The sequence below is a fragment of the Falco naumanni genome, chromosome 9 (assembly GCF_017639655.2).
Source record: "Falco naumanni isolate bFalNau1 chromosome 9, bFalNau1.pat, whole genome shotgun sequence".
Taxonomy (NCBI): Eukaryota; Metazoa; Chordata; class Aves; order Falconiformes; family Falconidae; genus Falco; species Falco naumanni.
This window is the reverse complement of record NC_054062.1, coordinates 26846472-26865121: the sequence shown is the minus strand read 5'-3', so window position 1 is coordinate 26865121 and position 18650 is coordinate 26846472. Positions and strand designations below refer to the sequence as shown.

The following is an 18650-nucleotide window of genomic DNA, read 5'->3' as shown; positions in this document are numbered from 1 at the left end:
CCCCCAGAAAACCCAGGTAGAAACAGTAAGAATAAGTTGTCAATAAGTCATGGTAAACACAGGGTCAAGGTCACAGGTTAAGGAAATGGAGCTAAGTCAGCAAGACAGCAACAGCTGAATTCCTCAAATATTAAAGTGAAAAGAAATTAAGGCACTTAGGTTACTGAAGAAGAAAGTACATAACTAACACTGCACAGCCTTAATATTTTTAGGTCATCTTAAATACTGCCTGCACCAATTTTATGTAGTTGACAAAACTGTAGAGTTGATCCTGACAGTGTGGAGTAGCATGACAGATTAAACTTGCCTCAGTCCTAGCAAGAACCATTTTCCAGTATATTGCTGTTAACATGTATGTACTTATCTACAGCCAAGAAAACTTTCAGTACATTTTTTTTAATTTACATATATATATATACGCAAATATACTCAAATTAAGAAAAACTTTGGAAAATTCCAGACAAATGGTTTCCATAAGCAGTTCCTCTCCCAGGCTAATGCACTAGTTAACTGTCAACTTTCTCAAAGTTTCTTACAATCTAACAAGTGCCATCCCAACCACATAGCCACACATCCCTCTCTTTTGAGAAAAAATAAGAGGAAAATTCAGGTGAGTAACACCTGCCAAAGCAGAATCACTTCCATTTTAATCACCCTTCAAAACTAGAACATTTTCTCAAACTGCACAAGAACTAATTAATAATCAACTGCTTTTTGGGTTTGGATAGTAAGTTCTGTGACTTTGCAAGGGTGCAGAGGAAGGGGCCTGTCAGTGAGAGGACAACTGCTAAGACTTTTTCAAAATTTCCTAGCTTTTACCTATGATCCTATCAACCCCAGCATGTTTTTTTGAAAAACCAAACAAAACCAGCAACCAAAAATCACATCAACATGAAGTTTGGTAGCAGTTGCCAACCAGAAAAGAACTCCAAAACCAGACTCATTAGTAAAACTGGTAGTCATACTTCAAAATTGCAATGTGTTAGCACAGCATTTCTTAGGAGAACAGATAACATGACTGTAGTCAATGATGCATTAAATGACTTGGCTAAGCTCTTCAAAAAATAAAAATGCAAATAGAAAGTGCTAAGGACACAGAACATTAAATACAGGGTTCCAAAAGCAAGACTGGTGCAACAGTAAATGGATCTATGACGTCTGTAGTTCTTCTCTCAGTTCTCTCAATCAGTAAAAACCACTATACAAAGTGACATATTTGTCTGCGGTTAAAAACCTTCCCAAAAAGCAGCTAGTAAAATGCTGCTCCAAACAACCCTCAAAGATCTACTCCATAAACTTGTCCAAGTTCCACAGTATCCATTTTAACAGGGGGAATCCTCACAGCTGCCATGATAAACATTACGCAGCTGAAAACCTACTAAGAACTGTCTCCTCAAAATAGATAATTCTGACTCAAGTCAGAATACCTAAGCATGTCTTTTTTTACAAGTACAGAACTACTCTAAATACTGGAGAGGCCTTCAACAGCTACACAATTGGATCCTTCTCTGACAATCAAACCAAGGCAGACAGCTAACCTGTGAGAAACAAATCCAGATGAGGAAGGAATTAAATACTTCAAACCAGACAACTCATGGACATTGTTACAAGAGAAGAGGATGCAGGAAAGAACCCCCATTCAAACAAGAAGTCACCAGAAGGACAATAGGGCTCCAGAGAGGAGAGGAGAGAGAGAAGGGGAGAAGCACCTCCTGTATATTTACATAATCACAGCTCTCAGGCAATTTGTGCCTTTATGTTGATGTAATAGAAAGCTAAGAGAAACTTAGTTACAGGTAAGAAAGTACACTTAAAAATGCTAGATAACATTTCCTATTCCTTGTTCTGAAAGTAATGGGACATAAATTAGCCATTAGGAGAAAAAAAACAAAACAAACAACTTCTTACAGCCAGTGTTATCTTTCTCAATGAAGAGGGATCAGTGTATTCCCCAAATAAATGCTGCACATCAGCCAACCCAGAGATACGTAATAACTCCTAACCCTGGTTCTGTATTACCAGCAGTTGTTTGTGTTGCAACGATTTCTTTTGCTTTGCATGTTTGAGAAATGTATTGCCCTACATCATTTATTGATCACTAGAGAGGAAAAGAAAAAAAAGATAAGAAACATAAATGTAAGTTTAGAGTCTTAGAGTAATTATTTCTTCATCCCCAAGATATTTCTTTAGCTATCAACCTAGAATTGATTATATAAATTCTTAGATATACATTAAAACTGAACACATTTTTCATTCAGAAGTTTTTGCTACAGGCTTTTGTTCAACTGACAAAATACACTAGGGAGCGTAAAAAATATTTATTCAACTAATTCAATGTAACTATAATTTGCAATACTTAAAAACAAGATTTACAGAGTAATGACCTTCTGCCAATCAGGTGAAATCATTTTATCATCCATACAGTATTTTTATAATTTTATTTTTACAATAGCTTTAACTTCCAGAGGAGACAATTAGCTTTCCAATGGAACCAGTTTCAAACCCACTAGTTTCATCATTCAATTCTTCATAAGACTTTAAAAACAAGTAATAAATTGCTTGGAAATATATACAGTGAAGACCACTGAAAAGCTGTTTTCTTGAAATGAGGAATTCTGTAAGAAATACATATTATATTGTTTCAAGACTATCTTACAGAAAGCAGCAACATTCAGAGGTTGCTACTCTATTTAGAGTTTTATATAAAAGTGAGCCCACCAAGACAAATATAATTAGCAGACTTACAAGATTATAGTAATTCTTCAGTTACAGCAAGAACCTCAAAAGTATTTGATATTGATTGAATGTATAATTTTCAGTATCTGTATAGTTTTTGAATACTAGTTGGCCATTATATACACTTTTGTACAGTTCTAAAATATTACATCTCAGTAATTAAGATAAACATACTATAGAAAAGGTACCATATTTTGAATTTCTCAAACATACATTATTGCAGTCAAATATGAAGTCCATTCTGCATTTACTTTTCTGGTGAAAAGAAATATTTACTTATGAGTAATTCCACTAAAAGATGTTTTAAACCTTTCTCCATGCATTTGACATACTAATATGAACAAGAAAAAAACAAAAACCCCACAACTCTGAGAAAAACAAACAAACTGTTGTTAAGAAAAAACTTCAAGTACTAAATCTAGTTTAGGTCTGGTATGAGTATTAAACGGCCATATTATGTTTGTCAAAATTTAACTTAACACCACAGTTAATTTCTGTTGAAATTAAGTTTATGAATACATCAGATAACTGAAGTGCTAACGTCTCCCTCAGCTGGCTACTTTGAACATACAACAGTAAAACTTACTGTATAAATAAACGTAGTTTATTACGCATTTAAGATTTATCCTTCAGTCCTTTACAGAATGGAGCCAAGTTGTCTTAAGAGCGTTTAGCCTGCTGGTTACATCCCACGCTCAGATTAGACACCCAAGGTGTAACGTGGCCCGTCCTGCCAGTCCTTCCACTAGAGCTGGTACGGGCAGAAGGGAGCCCAGTCCTGGTACGGAGCTCATTACGCACCCAGGTCTGGAAGTTCAGAAGGATGCCCTCATCTCTCAGTTTAAGTGTAGCTTTAGTGACCAGTGGTGCTTCCTCACACTTCTACTGCTCTTTGTACTTGTACAGGTATTTACATAAAAGGAACATGAAAACTAAACAAGTGCTCCAATACTTAGCTACGAAATCAGCAACAGAAACTTAGTTCCCCCATATAATTATTTTACTGTGGAGGAAAAAAATGCTGTTGAGCACCAGTTACAAAACAGTAAGAGAGCCATGGGAAAATAACAACAGGCACCGCAGAAGATAGAACAGGACAAAAAAATATTATCAGTAACAAAATAGTCACCTGGAAGCCATGCTGATTCCAACACCTAGTACTCAGGTGGCTAAAGCTGACACAAGTCCTGTAGAGAGTGATCTATCTTCTGCTTTCTCTGACCAGTCATTTGAGTATTTTACACTCCCTGTTTAATACCAGCAAAACCCAAGGAAATTGTTGACTGATGTCCCACAGTTTCTTCTCATTGGTAATGACTCACATCTCCTTTCTAAAAAAAATTCCCTTTACTGGGTGAAATGCTGAACTGGATGATAGCAGTGGGTATGAAAACACATACAGAAAAGGCATTTAGATATAGCCTACATTAACTACACAATTTAAAAATGTCCTTGTTCTGTAGTTGATGCCTTTTTTTTCCTCATTCAGCATACTGGCTCAAAGAAAATAATTCAGAACCCTGTTGCTCAACAGAAATACCCAAAAATAATGAAAGCCAAGTCACATTCTTAGGTTCAGTGATTGCTGAAAGGATTTACCCTGCCACAAGACAGCGCTTTATTGTATTTTAAGAAAAAGAAATAGGAGCAGCGACTTATCACAATTCTCCACTACTGTGCAGTAATGATGGAACCAATACAACATGGAAACCTGTTAGGTGAGACTGTATGGCATCTGGAGATCACAGCCTTATGCTCCTTCTTGCTCAGGATAATTTAAAATTTTGCGGTGAGCTTGGCGCAAATATTGCTGCTGTTTGAAGTAAACCTTAAAAGCTCCTTTTATGGCAACAAAGGCAATTCCACCCTGAAATAAAAAGATATTTTGAAAACCTGCACAGTTCAGTGTCATATCATTGCAAGTGTTCTTTTAAGAATTTCTGGTCAAAGAAGATTTGTTTTCTAATCATACAGCATTTTCTTTTGAAGTTTAGCTAATTAGGACAATTCCAAATGAGTATTTCAAAGCTTTCTGTCACAATGCACTATTACAGAGGTTAATGTTTCTTAAAGGGATTACATACCAGATCTACAAAACCTTTTGAAAGCTTTTATTTGCTTGGAAGTCTGACAAATATTCTAAAAAAAAGATAGATCAAAATACATCCTATTTAAAGAACAAAGTAAAATGCAGGTATCTATCCACTTTCCTCCCTTCTCTGCCTATATATATACATGGCACAAGAAATAACAGGAACTACTGTTCTATAATCAGACTGTCAAAAAGACCACTTGCCAGAAGCAAGTGTGAGTGAAATAAAATCTCCTTTTTGTGAAACAATTTCATAAAGTTTTAGAATATGTTTATCTTAAGTCTTCAAAATAAGAAGAGACACTAAGAAGCCTTAATTCTGCATGAATGGCCGTAACATCATTGTTTCTTCCATATGGAAGACAGGGGTGCATAGACATGTTGAAATTGAAAACAGGGTCTGAAGTGGCCACCAGACGACCAGGGATACCATCTGACCAAACTCTGTGTGCTTCCCCTTGAAAGGCTGCAAGCCATAGAGGTTATTCACAAAGGAGAAGACTGTCTCCTCTTTGCCCTTCCCTCTCTCCATTCAACTTCTCTGGAGTTTATTTTTCTCTCCTTAATAAAATGAGTAACAAGAGGATTCTCTCAAAGAATTAGCAAACAGGCTAGTATGAAGAAGCTGTAATATAAACCCCATTCTTCCCTTGCAGAGACTGTTCTTACAAGATGCTGGTTCCTCATTGCCATTATGACCCTTAATTACTGCCAAGGTCTGCCTAGTACAGTACCAGATACGAGTTTCAGCCTTGTCTTAAATTGAGACTAATTTCAGTCATAAGGACAAAGTTTCTCACACTTGATGCCTGTCCACCACCAAGACAAAAACCCTCTTCCCTTAATCAAATGCCACTCAAGGTCTAGATCAATTTATGTTCCCTTTTACTTTGCCTCCTTCCCCCCACAACACACCCCTTCATATTCCCATATTATAGTAACGTAGAAACAAAGAATACTGAATCTTACCAAGATTGTCCTTTGTAAATTTGAGTTAACACTGCTGAACATCAGCTTGCCAACTATTGTGGCAATAGTAGGGAAAACTAGAGCTCCACATAGAATACGTGTAGCAGAGACATGATCTGCCAAGGGGTTGGCCTCTGCTGGAATACGAGGAACAGGACATCCAATGCCTAAAGGGATAAGAGTGGGGGAAGAAAAGATCAAATAGCCACTACCTCAAAGAGAACACAGAAACCACACCAGTGCCTACCCCCTACTCCATTACAAATCTATAGCCCAATTACTTTCAGGGAACTATTTCCTCTTCTCAGTGAATATTCTGTTTCCATTGAATGGCTGTATTCATTCTTACTTTCAATTAAGACCCACGATTTTCAGTAGTTTTGTTACTAGAGGCCTTAACTGAAACCATGCTCCTGCTCCTCTTGCCCCATCTTTCTCACTAGTATTATAGAAGCATAACCTAAATCAAGTAAACATAAAATAGAGGGCAGACGTTAATCACATTTACTTAAAGGCAAAACCTACTTGCCTATCCCTATCTCCTAAAAGCACAAATTCAAGCTTGGTGTTTCCTTTCAAATTTAATCATGTTACCTGGAAATATGCTGTTCAAAATTTGTAGCTTATTAGAGTATTTGCGCCACAGTCTGAGCACATAGTCCTCCCAACGAATCATCTTGCCCAATATTAGCATGACTGGGATAGTTGGAAGTCCAATCAAAAGAAATAAAGGATCAGCTCTCTCCATGACGTCAAGACCTTCTTTGTGACCCACAACCTGGTAAATACGTATATAGTTGACAAACATTACAAAGGCTGCAACTCAACGAAGAATGTAACTTCTAAGAAGTCTAGTTTGTCTGGGGCTGCCCACACATTTTAAGTTAAATAAAAAAGAACGCTGTTTTACCAAACACACTCAAGTTTTGCCTTTGCATCCTTGCTCACTTATCAAGTGTAATGCAGGTGAGCTACCAGCCCTAGTTTGCAAGTCAATAATCTTGCAGAGAGCTGTAACACAATTCCTTACTATCTCAAGAGAAGTTTCATGTCCTTTGGTATAAGTAGAATCCTAAACATCTGAAATGGAGCAGCACGCTTTCCAAAAGGCATACAAGAACTTACAGTTTAGAATGATTAATTCTACACCCAGAAATTGATTCGATACTCTTTAAAGGATACATTAATAACAAGTATCTCAGGATGTTTTAATAAAAACATTCTGTTATTTAGAAATATCTTATGCAACAAAGATCACAGAATGAAAAACTATTGCCTCTCTAGACAATGCAGGAAGAGGTACATTATTTTCGATTGAATGGAAAAAACCTAAAGTGTATCTTCATTTGTACCTTATTTTTAAATGTGGTTAGTGCCATGATTTTGAAAAGACAGTATTTACTGACATGTCTGAACTTTTCTACTGGCACATAACACATAAATTCTATCTACAACTGAATTAGCATCAGAAATACCTTTGTTTTCAGGCAAAACACAGGTTATGGGCTTGATATAGGAATGAACAACTACAACTGTAACAAAGGTCCTTCTAATTGTAGAATCTACGAAAACTCGCCTTGTAGTTGAACCAGGATAGCTGTGAACAAGTCTTTCCATAGTTAATAGCCTACCACCTGTCAGTGTTGATTTTATATTTAAAAGGCACGCTCGCAAAAACTGAAGTAGGAAAAAATAAGTATTCTTTTCCCTTACAACTAACCATACAGTCTGAAGTAATTAAAAGAACATATATTAATTTGCAGAGGTTTGCATTCGTTGTTGATGAATTAATTGTACCACGCATGCATTACAATAAAAAAAGTGGTAGGACTGAAAAATTAACATTTCAACTCTTTGAGTGTTACCAGCAAAATTTTTCCACAGGTGAAAGGTCTCATGTCTTTTCTGAAGAATTAAGACTACCCATTATTAATAGTAAAGTAGTAATAACATCTTTTTTGTAAGCATAGAAGTGGGTTCACCAGCCTGCCATACAAAGGGCAGCCAGTTAAGATTAGTAGTAAATCTTGTTGCAGACTGAACAGGCATACTTAGCTTTATACAGCATGATCAGTTAAAAGTGAACAGCTTTCTATCCACCCATCTTTAATTCACTTGTTAACAGCACTGAAAGTGCTGAAAACAGCTAAAGCATGTTTTAAGCCAAGGAAAAAGGAGTCTTAATGGATTTTTCCTTAGAAGACTGGCTTTCAAAGCTGGTAAGAAGAGGGAATACGTCTATGTGTACCTGCATCACTGTCACAGCTCCGTATGTAACAGCTGTCCAGTATATAGAGCCCACCATTATTCCAGCTGCAGCAAATGGACATGCCTTTGAGATCAGTCGATCTGCAAGATCCAAAACGTAAACAACTGGACCTATGATAAAGGAAAAGTAAGATTTCAAGATATACATACATATATACATACACAAGCATACTGAAGAAAGCTCTAAGCATCTATCACTGATCAGAAAGAATGAACTTGGAAAACACAAGTCTGCCATCCCACACATGTTGTATAAATAAGAACATAAAATTAAAAAGCTACTAAGCTAAACTTGTAACTTATTTCTACCTACCATTTCATACACTGCAACATCTTTCTGAGATATTACTGTACTGGTTAGAGCACTGAATAATTTACCCACCGTAGATGACTACTATCCTTTGTGTTGAGTCATAATTGTTCTGTTGTAGAAACCATTTTAGCCTTAGTGGCTTTTTTATGTATTAGATACATCGGTTTTCAAAAAGAAAAAATACTGATTAGCTGTAATGTACTTCATGTGCTTATCTTTTAACAGCTGCACCTCAGAACTCTGTCACTAAACTATCCTGCTAGATAATAAAAAGCAGCACAGTCAATATGAAAGATTCCCTCTGCTGGAAGAGGCTGCGTTCAGTATTTTTAGAGGATAATCTTTCAAACATCAGAGGAAAAAAAACACCTATTCAGGATACTCTGTACCTTTGACAACAATGCACGTATCGAGTTTCATTGTTCTGTCCACGGACAACTGCACTTTCCAGACTTGGACAGAGCAAGACATTACACTGACCAACTCTGGGGAGGTAAACAAGGGCATACTTCTGCCTTGTCTTGGAGAGACAGCAAGAGCACCAGCAAAGTAAAAGCCAGAAGTTGAAGTCTGAAGTAAAAAATGTCATCACCGTGGTCTGATTCCACTTTACTTTGTATTTGTCAACAAATTCTACACACAGACTGTCCCCCTCCAGCCCATATGCACGAATAGTTCTTTTTAGCACCCTCCTACTTCTTCCTACCAAAAATCAGTGAAATCATGGAAGTTATTCTCAAAACCAGCCTATAGGCATTCTTCAAGTAACTAATCCTCTTATGTCTCACATCACAGTTTACCCACTCCAGCTTATAATTCTTTTACTACATCATAATTTTTTTTTTCTTTTTTGTTTGGGTGGGGGTGGGATGTGGGGTGGAGGGTGGGGGCAGTGACAGGGAAGGAGCGATCTCTTGAGCAATGGTGTTAAATGACTTACTGAAGTCCTGATACACTAGATACACAGGGCTTCGACTAGATGAATTGGCAAGCTAGTTAGCATGGTTGGTTTTCTACAGTGATCCCAAGTTGTAGGCCATTTTCCTCCTGACCTCCAATTAATCAATACTTGTTCTGACCTTACACAGAATTGAGAAGATCAGGTGCCAAGGAATTTTTGCTTTTTTACTTTTCCAAAGGTGAAGGTACTGTATTTGGCATTCTCCAAATATACAAAAATCCCTTTCAGTTCAATTCTTAGCTTTAATACTCCTAGTATGTAACAATTTTATATTCTTAGTTTTTTAAGGTGGCAGTAACTTAACATCTTGTTCTCAAAAAGATAGTCTCTGAACCATCGTATTTACACTAAATGAAAAGTTGTGCATTTAAATGTACAATCGAGATTTGAAATTCAGATCAGAAAGTTTGCATTAAATTTATGTCCACCAACCATGCCAACAAAATTGTGACTCCTGTTTCATGACTGACTTGGTTCTTCTCCTTCAAAAGAGCTTTAGTGTGAATGCTTTCTAAACAACCCGTTTACTCAGCTCAAGTCAGCCAGTGAAAACAAGCAACAGGCACATCTAACTGAACTCATTCATTGTCATGTTTTATCAGCATTGTTATTCTTGTAAAACACTCCCAAATACATCTATTTTGTGCTGTGTTTCCTAACCCTCTTTAAAACAAACAGAACTAAACAACACAGGGTAGGATTTTACAATTTGCATAACAGTAGAATACAGAGACCTCGTAGAAGGACTGCAACTGTGTTTTTTCTGCCATACATAGATATGTGTATGAATATCATACTGAGGAGTTGCAATTTAAACACATTTAGCTTTTACGCAGTCTTGACAGAAATCACTGTAAATATTGCCAAGTTATGTATCAGACCAGTGGGCAGTCCTACGCAACTTGGACAGAATATTGTTTACCGTACTTTCTAGCTTTGCTGGAACCTCAAGTTCCTAACCTACTATGCATGTACTTCAAATTGGTTACCTTTGCGTGCATCTTCTAGTACAGCATGCATGCTTTGCTTTAGTAATAAGCTCCAGTTTTAAGGGCGGGAAGCAACTTCCTATGTGGCTTGTAAGACAGTAAACACCTCACCAGCACCCTGCCTAAAATACACCAACTGATGTAAATTAAGTCTGTAGTAGCCGACAGTGTAGTATACAGTTTATTCATTCTCAAGTTGAGCATCCTATTATCAAGTAGGTACCAAAATTAAAGGGTTTCTGAAGAAAGAACAGTCTACTCAAAATACAAAGAATTGGAACAAGAAGTTAAACGTAACTATTAATACAGTTGAACTTTCCAGGCTACACTTAAAGCACTTGGACGTCTATCAATGTGCTGAAAGTAGCAACAAGGTCACAACCGCAACTAGTAAGTGCACAGTAATTTACCTATCCTGACTGTTTCCCACAGTCACTGAACAAGTCGTTTAGTTGTACCATTCTGAAAACTTACATATGTTTGAAGAAGGTGAACACCAGACTCAAAAAATCCATCATATTTGGTAAGTCCTAAAGGGCAACACAAAGCACTGAAACCTGCTTATACAGCTCGGTAAGGTGATATGGCAACAGCAGAAGTCTAACACAAAGTACTAACAAACTGCAGCTGCGCTATGAATCATTTAAGAAGCAAGCTACAAAGTTAGGTATAGAACCTTGAGAAAAAAACTAGAAAAATATTGTTCCAAAAATTACTTCTTTTAATTAGCCCTTTAGGAAGGAAGCAGTGAAAAAGGATGACAAATTAACTTCTCTTTAAACCTGGTATTAAGGAAGTGACAGGAAATTAAGTATCGCTGACACACAAACTAAGGAAATAAAGTACAAAAATATTTTTCATTTTGTAGGAATGATCATGCTTTAACAGAGCTTTTTCTGCCAAACTGTTTTCTATTTATTAAACTGAAATAATTATCAAAAAAATACTTCGCTTACTTTCAAAATTGCAATACTATTTTCCTATTTAATAAAAACAGTTCTCCGAGGAGAGGAAAACAGCTAGTAAGAACATACTTGCTACCAATCTCTAAAACTGATACACACTTCAATTTGAAATGGAATTATGATTTTAAGAAGATACATCACTAGGTTTTTTTTTCAATTGATGAATACATAAAAAGACACCCACTGTTACTTATAGAGGTATGCACTGATGTCTCCTAAAGTTGATATTACTTGAAAACTGTAATTGTAAATAAAAGTTGGGTTAGGGAGTGCTCTTTCACAGAAAATTGTTTTTAGAAAAAAGTTTCCAGCAGTACATTAGAGAATTCTTCATGTAAGTAAGTTTCTGAACTATGATGTTTCAGAAGTGAGGAATGTTAGCATTTAGGAAAATTAGCTTTCAAATTAAGTAGGCCACAAATTGCAAGTACAAGTGAAAATGTCCAGGTTTTGTGTGCATGTATCCTCACCAAACTATAGCTGCTTCCCCTTTCTCCCACTGCCAAGACAAAATGCAATTGCAGCTTCCGTTACAATTTCATCATTTAAGATACAAGTAAATTTTAAACGGCTTGAAGTTTTGTGGTATCTAAGTATCCCGATATCAATGTTTTTCCCTCTCAAAGCCAATGCTAAATGTTATATTTCATGCCTTCTTTGTGATGGAGATTAAGATTCCTCTCTACCTTACCCTTATAGCAAAGCTGAATTGTGGTTGATAAATGGAAATAGCTTAGTAGGAAGTTTCGTGCTGGTTTATGTTTCCTTGAAAATCAACAATATATAGTCCATATTTTTTTCCCTCCGTTACTTACTGTTCTATCATGGAATGAAATGTCATCACCTATATAAAATTCCCTTCACACCTTGATTTTGTTAGCCCTTACACTAACAGAAAAAGAGGTCCTGTCCCAAAGAACTAACGGTTCAAGTTATTTCAGCTGTTTCATTACAGAAATCTTGTTTTAAAGTAAAACTGCTTGTTAAATGCTGATATAGCATGTGAGTACAAGCGTTTAGAGAATTTAAAGATTTTTAAAGTTTCCATGGCAACATTTCATTTTCTTGCCCTACTTAACATACCTCATAGTACATATGGGCAAGCGAGGCCTTCAGTAACAGCAATCACTGCTAATTTAAATATATGCAACATACTGTGCAGTGTCCTACTCTGCTACTCAAGTAAGTAGACTCTGGAAGAGCATTTCCAATTTTTTTCTTTCGCCTTTACAAACATAGCTAGGGCAGTGCTCAGCAACCACAGACAACAACTTTGACTCTTGAATACAGGGCAATATTAACTTGGGAATATCTCCCAAAGTAAAAATATGTTTTTCAGGTAATGCAACAGGTTGCTCAGTAAGATTCTTTCCTCTGAATTTCTTTTGATAACAGTTTCTCTGCAAGCTGAGGAAAAAAAACATAGGATGTGTTCATGTTCTAGTATGTGGCAACTGCTGAAAGAAGTCACCCTCTGCTCAACAAGAGCAAAAAAAAAATCACATTAAGCATGAATTAATTATAGGTCAATCACCTATAAGACTTATCAATACACCCAAGCGGAACACATGCAAAAATTTCAGAAGGTAGTTAACTAAGCCCCCAAATAGGACACAAGCAGAATATGAAGTTATTTCTGTCTGGAAAAGGGAACAGGACAATTTTTCAACAGAACTGATGCTCTAAGCCCCAAAACGGGAAAAAACGCCTAAGAACAATACAAAGAAACAACCCATTATGTTTAAAATTTAAAGTGATATATATCTTACCTAGCTTTGGAAAGACTATTAAATATTCTGCATTGCACTGAGGACAAGCAACTCTAGCAGTACTGTTTCCTCTTTGCTTTTCATCCACCCAGCGCTGCAGACAAGTCTGATGAACCCATTTCGTAGAGCCCCTGCACCTGCAAGGTCTCACCCACTCTGCTGTCCGATCATCCTCATCGGTAGCAAAGCAAACCCAGCAGCTTCTGTAATTACAGGAAGGAAAAAAGAAGATTTTTTTTTTGCTACTTTTACAATCTTAAAATAAACTTCCACATGTAATAGCATCTAGCTTTAGAAAATGTACACCTGGAGGAGATGATGCTTGTTGCTTCATTCTTAGTCACCAAAACCCTAAGTATTTTTTATCAAGGTCTTGTTCTGGTATTAACACAATATTACCGACAGCCAAACAACTTCTTTTAATACATTTTGAATTACTGATTTAACTTTTAGATAGTTTATACATTAAAAAGCATTGAGACTGTAGTTCAACCTTGGAATAATTCAACATATAAACCCCCCAATATATCTTTAGAAGTATCTTTTCCTTCTACAACAGACATTTTGGTAAGTTTATAAAATTAAAACTGTAAGATCAATACAGTAGTTTGTTACTTGGGAAACTAACTCCAATCCACGTAAATGATAAACCAACACAAACGATATAACGTATTGCAAAACGAACTGTAAATTTCATTTTCATTTCAATTCATTCCCTCTCTGAAAAGGGAACATAATCGTTCAGATAAATCAATTTTGTAAAATGTGAGTTAAGTTACAAAGTACTTCAAGAATACTGCTATACCACTAGAGGAGGAAATCTCTGCACTGAAGAATTATCTGAATATATAAAATTCAAACATCTTCTGAAAGGAGAAAACACAAGATTGACAGGCTATATGATCTGACCTGAAGAGAGCACACATCCTAGTAATTCCCAGATATCTGATCTCATGATTAGTACAGACTCTTGGACACCTTACAATTTGTAAAGGAAAGTAAAATACCTGATAATTTTTAAATTTAGATCCATATGTTGACCCAATAATTTATTTTTCTGTGAAATCATTTGCTAATTTTGATACTGAATATACTGACTTCTAGAGAGTAAGCCAGAACCTAAAAAAAATAAGGATCTTACTGCAAATACAGTCTGGTTCGATTTTTTTTTTAAATAAATAATTTACGTAAGCCATTGCAATCATAGCTATGTGTATGGCAACAGCACTCCTATAATTTAACTACCAAGACACAATCTAATTAGACATTATGCACTAACTGAAGTTTTGCAGCACTAGTTTGATGCTGAAGTTTTGTTCTCTTAATAATTTGAGTAACATCATTAAGATGAAACAGTAAAAGGTTTCTTATGTGTCACCACAAACAGACAGTAATTGAGAGGGTAAGAAGCTGAGAAATGCTCTGGCACAACTAAACAAAATATTGTTAAGATTCAAGAATCATGACTGTAGTTTCTATGTGGGGATGTTACAGTGGTTCATGATACTTTTCCCTTCACTCCCCTAGCATTTGTTATTAGTAATAAACCTTTTTCCTAGCCTCTTAAACTCTGCAATCAATTTTTTTCAGTTTCTCAACTACTCCTCACCTTTATTCCCTCTCCCCCTCATGTTTTATTTCAGTCTGCTCTTTCTGCATTCAATCTCTAACCTTTGTTAGCATCTGAGAGGAAAAAATTACAGTTTAGAAGTCTCCTCCAACTCCAGTCATTTTGCCACACTGCCATATGCTCTCTTTTGGAAATCAGTGCTAAATCATTGTCAGAAAGCTTGAGAAATTTATACTTGAACATATACATACTGAAGGTCTTTCCCTGCAGCCGTTCAAAAAAAACCCAGAAAGAAACAATGCTTATAACTAACTAAAGCTTGTTAGACAAAATGTAGAAGGGAATTATATGCAGAGCAAGGGCCAACCTTACTAAAGCTTTCAAAACAACAGTAGTTAGTTTCTTTAAACGATCAACTGTTTTCTCCCTAGCATGTCACTTGTAAACTGGTTGAGGGTTTTAGTTTTGTTTTGTTTTTAACTCATCGATGAGGAAAAAGTGGTGGGAAATCTACAATGTGAAACTTCAACTTTGTCAGGCTCAAACCTGAAGTAATGAAAAATATTGTCTAACAGCTTCATTTTAAGACCTCACTATTTTGGTAGCATTCTATTTGGAAACTAAGAATGTTTCTCTAGAGAAGAATAACCATGTTTTGTTTATAGGAATCACTGTGCAGGATATTTGCAGGAGATTCTTTTAGAGCACTGAATCTTTTCCTCATTTATAGTGGTAGAAGTATACTGAAATTAAGTTGTGAGTGTGTAAGAACAGAACATAGCCTGTAGCAAGTTATTACTGGCATACTTGTGAAAGGGAACACAATTTGAAAGCAGATTGAAAAGAACACTGCAGGAAAAGCAATTCAGTATTGAATAATAGGTAAAACAATGCTCATGTCCACACATCCAGTTTTAAGAACAGAATATATTTAGTAGGTACAGATCTAACTTTTTTTAACACTGGTGCTCTAAAACTAGAACCAAATCAATTTGCATTCAAGACAACTGTTCAGTTGGAAGACTGACATCTTGAACGAGAACTGCAATTTCTTCCATTTGTCTTAATGGGAAGGTAAAAGCAAAGTCTGATTGTTTCTTCTTGTCCTTCCCCACAAAATCTGTTTAAATCAGAATCATCACATTATGCACTCCTGTAATACCATCTCCCTTTTCACCTTCATGATCCTGATATGCACGTACAGCAATGAAAGGACACATTAACCTTCTTAAGCAGGAGGAAAGACAGGCAAGCCACAAGTTAGTAAGAAACCTAGATGAAAATGCAGAGACCACCACAAAGATTTGTAAGTATTACAAAGCATGGCAGACATTTGCATTCATTGCACTTGATATCAAGGAGTTCTTAAGGAATGCAAGGTCTTGCAATGTTTACTCATCTTCTATGTACACTAAGAAATCCTGTAAGAAGGAACAACACAATACAAAACAAAACTACTGATAACCTCTTTTTCTGCATTAAAGGTAAACATTCGTTCATTTAACACCCTATTTAGGTCTACAACTGCTCTTGTAACTTAAAATTTTTATTTTTAAACTAAAGGCAATTCACAATTCATACCACAAAGGGCTGTGGGTGCCAGTAAGGTCAGATGCTACCGTACCACAGAAGCCTAAAATTTATTCAAATGATGACCTATTTAAGCATGAACACAATTTTGCTACACTGCAGTTTTAACTAGTCAATTTGCCCACGAATACTCTGTAGATTAAACTCCATTCAAGTTTTCTGTTAAGGTTAATAAGTCAAGAAAAATATGCATCTTTTCTTTAATTGCTTTATCCAATTTCTTGCCAGGCAATCATATCTGAAAACCTGACCCATGAAAAGAATAACAAAATCCTTTACAGACATAAACCTTTAGCAAGTCATGAATAATGAACAGTAAATTACTTGTATTCTGTCATCAGCTTTATCTTTCCATTGACAGCAGCTGTAACAGAAAGGGCTAAATAAAACCATTTCAAAACAAGTATCTTGGCTCTTGCCAGATTTTCCATTTTCTTGTACTGAATAAAATATGACCTTAATTCTTACCACTGAATCAGGTTGCTACTCAGATAACCTGAAACAGAAAAGGCTGTAAAAGTGGAACAAAGCATTGTTTCTGATAGAAACTCAAGCCTTCTTCCTTGATGACTTTCTACAGAGCCAAATCAATAACACTAATGCATTTTTCCACACTTCCTTGGCTTAGAAAAAAAAATAATCAAAGAAACCATAAACAAAACCAGGCCAATATAATTATTTCAGCTTTGAATATAGGGTTACAAATGCCTTTGAGATTCAGCTCCCCAGCAGCTAAAGCTCTCCCGTCTCAATTCTATTCTGACTCAAAGCATAACTCGTTTACTCTATCTGGGTTTTTTCCTCTACCAAAGACAAACTCTTTACAGGACACTGCATATGTTAAGAGGAAAGCAGATGGAGAGAAAGTTGTATTGAAGACTAGAGATCCTATATTCCAAATGCTATATGACTAATCTAGAAAGCCACGGCCTGCCTAAAAACAGGTTTCTCCAAACCACGAGCTTCTGATCAGTAAAGAAGTCACTCTCTCCTGTACCTGACTAAAATTACAGCTCCAACACACCAGTAAGATTCTCCAGTACCAACAGACATACCTGAAGGCTGACTGCTTTCCTTTTTACTGAGCTATACTCCTTCTAAAGGTTCCTTTTTTCCCAAATCATTCTTAGATGGGAAGGAGGGCAGGATTCAATTCAAGTTATTTAAATCTATTCTGCCTCAAATTGTGGGAGCTGAATTCACCATGATAAACCTTTGTTTTCAAGCAGGCATGGCTGTGTAAAGCATTAAAAAAATTAATAATTTAAAGGCAGTAGGTTAATTATATAGTAATACTAGTAAAAAGTTTACAGAAATCTTTAATGCCCTATAAGCCCAACAGTTATCCTGATATAAAAGACACTTAACAGAAGATGACTTGTGAGACTTGGACAGCATAGCTGCTTTATAGGCTGGTTTCAAATATTCAGTACCGCAAGAGAGAATGCAGAGTCTTAGAATTTTTTCCCTGATGTTCAGTGGCACATATGTATGAACAGCAAGCAAAACCAGAAAAATTCTGAGAAAATTCTTGCAAGACTTTCAGCAGAACCTAACCCTTACCATGGGAAGTGCCAATTTGAGCATGTGTGACATGCTCTACAGCCATGAGATAAAAATTTTTTCCTCTCATTACAGATCCTTCATAAAACATAAGAAATGCTTTTTAGGAAAACTTTTCTGCATTTCTCCCACATCATTAAGCACACTGCTTTCCCTAAAAGCAGCAGCAATTTGCTAGTATCTTGCTACAAGAGTAAAGCATCCTTGTTCTGCTAAGCAGTAAGTGATTGAGTGACTTACTGCAATTTAATTTCACATCCAAAAAAAAGAAGTGAAAAGGCTGAAGCATAACTGACAGCAATGACAGCACAGAGAGCCAACACAGTGAGGGGTGAAAATGTATCTTGGAAGAAATGACTGAAAGCAGTCCAATAACTGGCCATAAAAAGGCACCGTTCCAAAGGATGCCCCAGAAATCTGCTATTTGGAAGAGGCAATTTTTCATAAGCTTCTGTAACAAGTTTTTATGCATAGTCTATACTGACAAGATAAAATACCTTTGATGAAGAATAGTGATAAGCTGCCACTAAAGCTGCCATCCACACTCTGAATACTATAAGATCATGTTTAAGTAGGAAGACTAGGATGGTGGAAAAAATAGAGAGTGATCTAGTAGAATACAACAGCCACTTTGGAGCTGGCTAGAATTTTAGTAGGGGAACACAGCTAACTTCTCAAAAAAGCAAGAACAACAATGCATTCCAAATGCTACTGCTAAGCACTTCCTTTTCCTGAGGCTGAAGGAACTAGCAGGCCTAAGATTCTTGTCCTAGAGAGCCACTACCTGCTCACAACAGAAAGCAAGCCCAGCCCACATTATCCCTGGTAAAGGCTACCAAGAGAGGAATACCATTTAACCCAAGAA

At 36.3% G+C, this 18650-nt stretch overlaps 1 protein-coding gene across 1 annotated transcript in view; it reads right to left on the bottom strand.

The window, feature by feature from the left end:
• Window positions 1–2303: 2303 nt before the first annotated feature.
• The window catches only part of MARCHF5 (membrane associated ring-CH-type finger 5), a 29921-nt gene continuing 13574 nt past the window's right edge, over window positions 2304–18650 (bottom strand). Inside the window, exons 2-6 of the mRNA XM_040607059.1 lie at window positions 13063–13265; window positions 8046–8176; window positions 6392–6575; window positions 5798–5964; window positions 2304–4603 (exon numbers count right to left, since the gene is read on the bottom strand). Of these exons, the coding sequence (XP_040462993.1) occupies window positions 4487–4603; window positions 5798–5964; window positions 6392–6575; window positions 8046–8176; window positions 13063–13265 (802 nt within the window). The 3' untranslated portion in view covers window positions 2304–4486. The remainder of the gene's footprint in view (window positions 4604–5797; window positions 5965–6391; window positions 6576–8045; window positions 8177–13062; window positions 13266–18650) is intronic.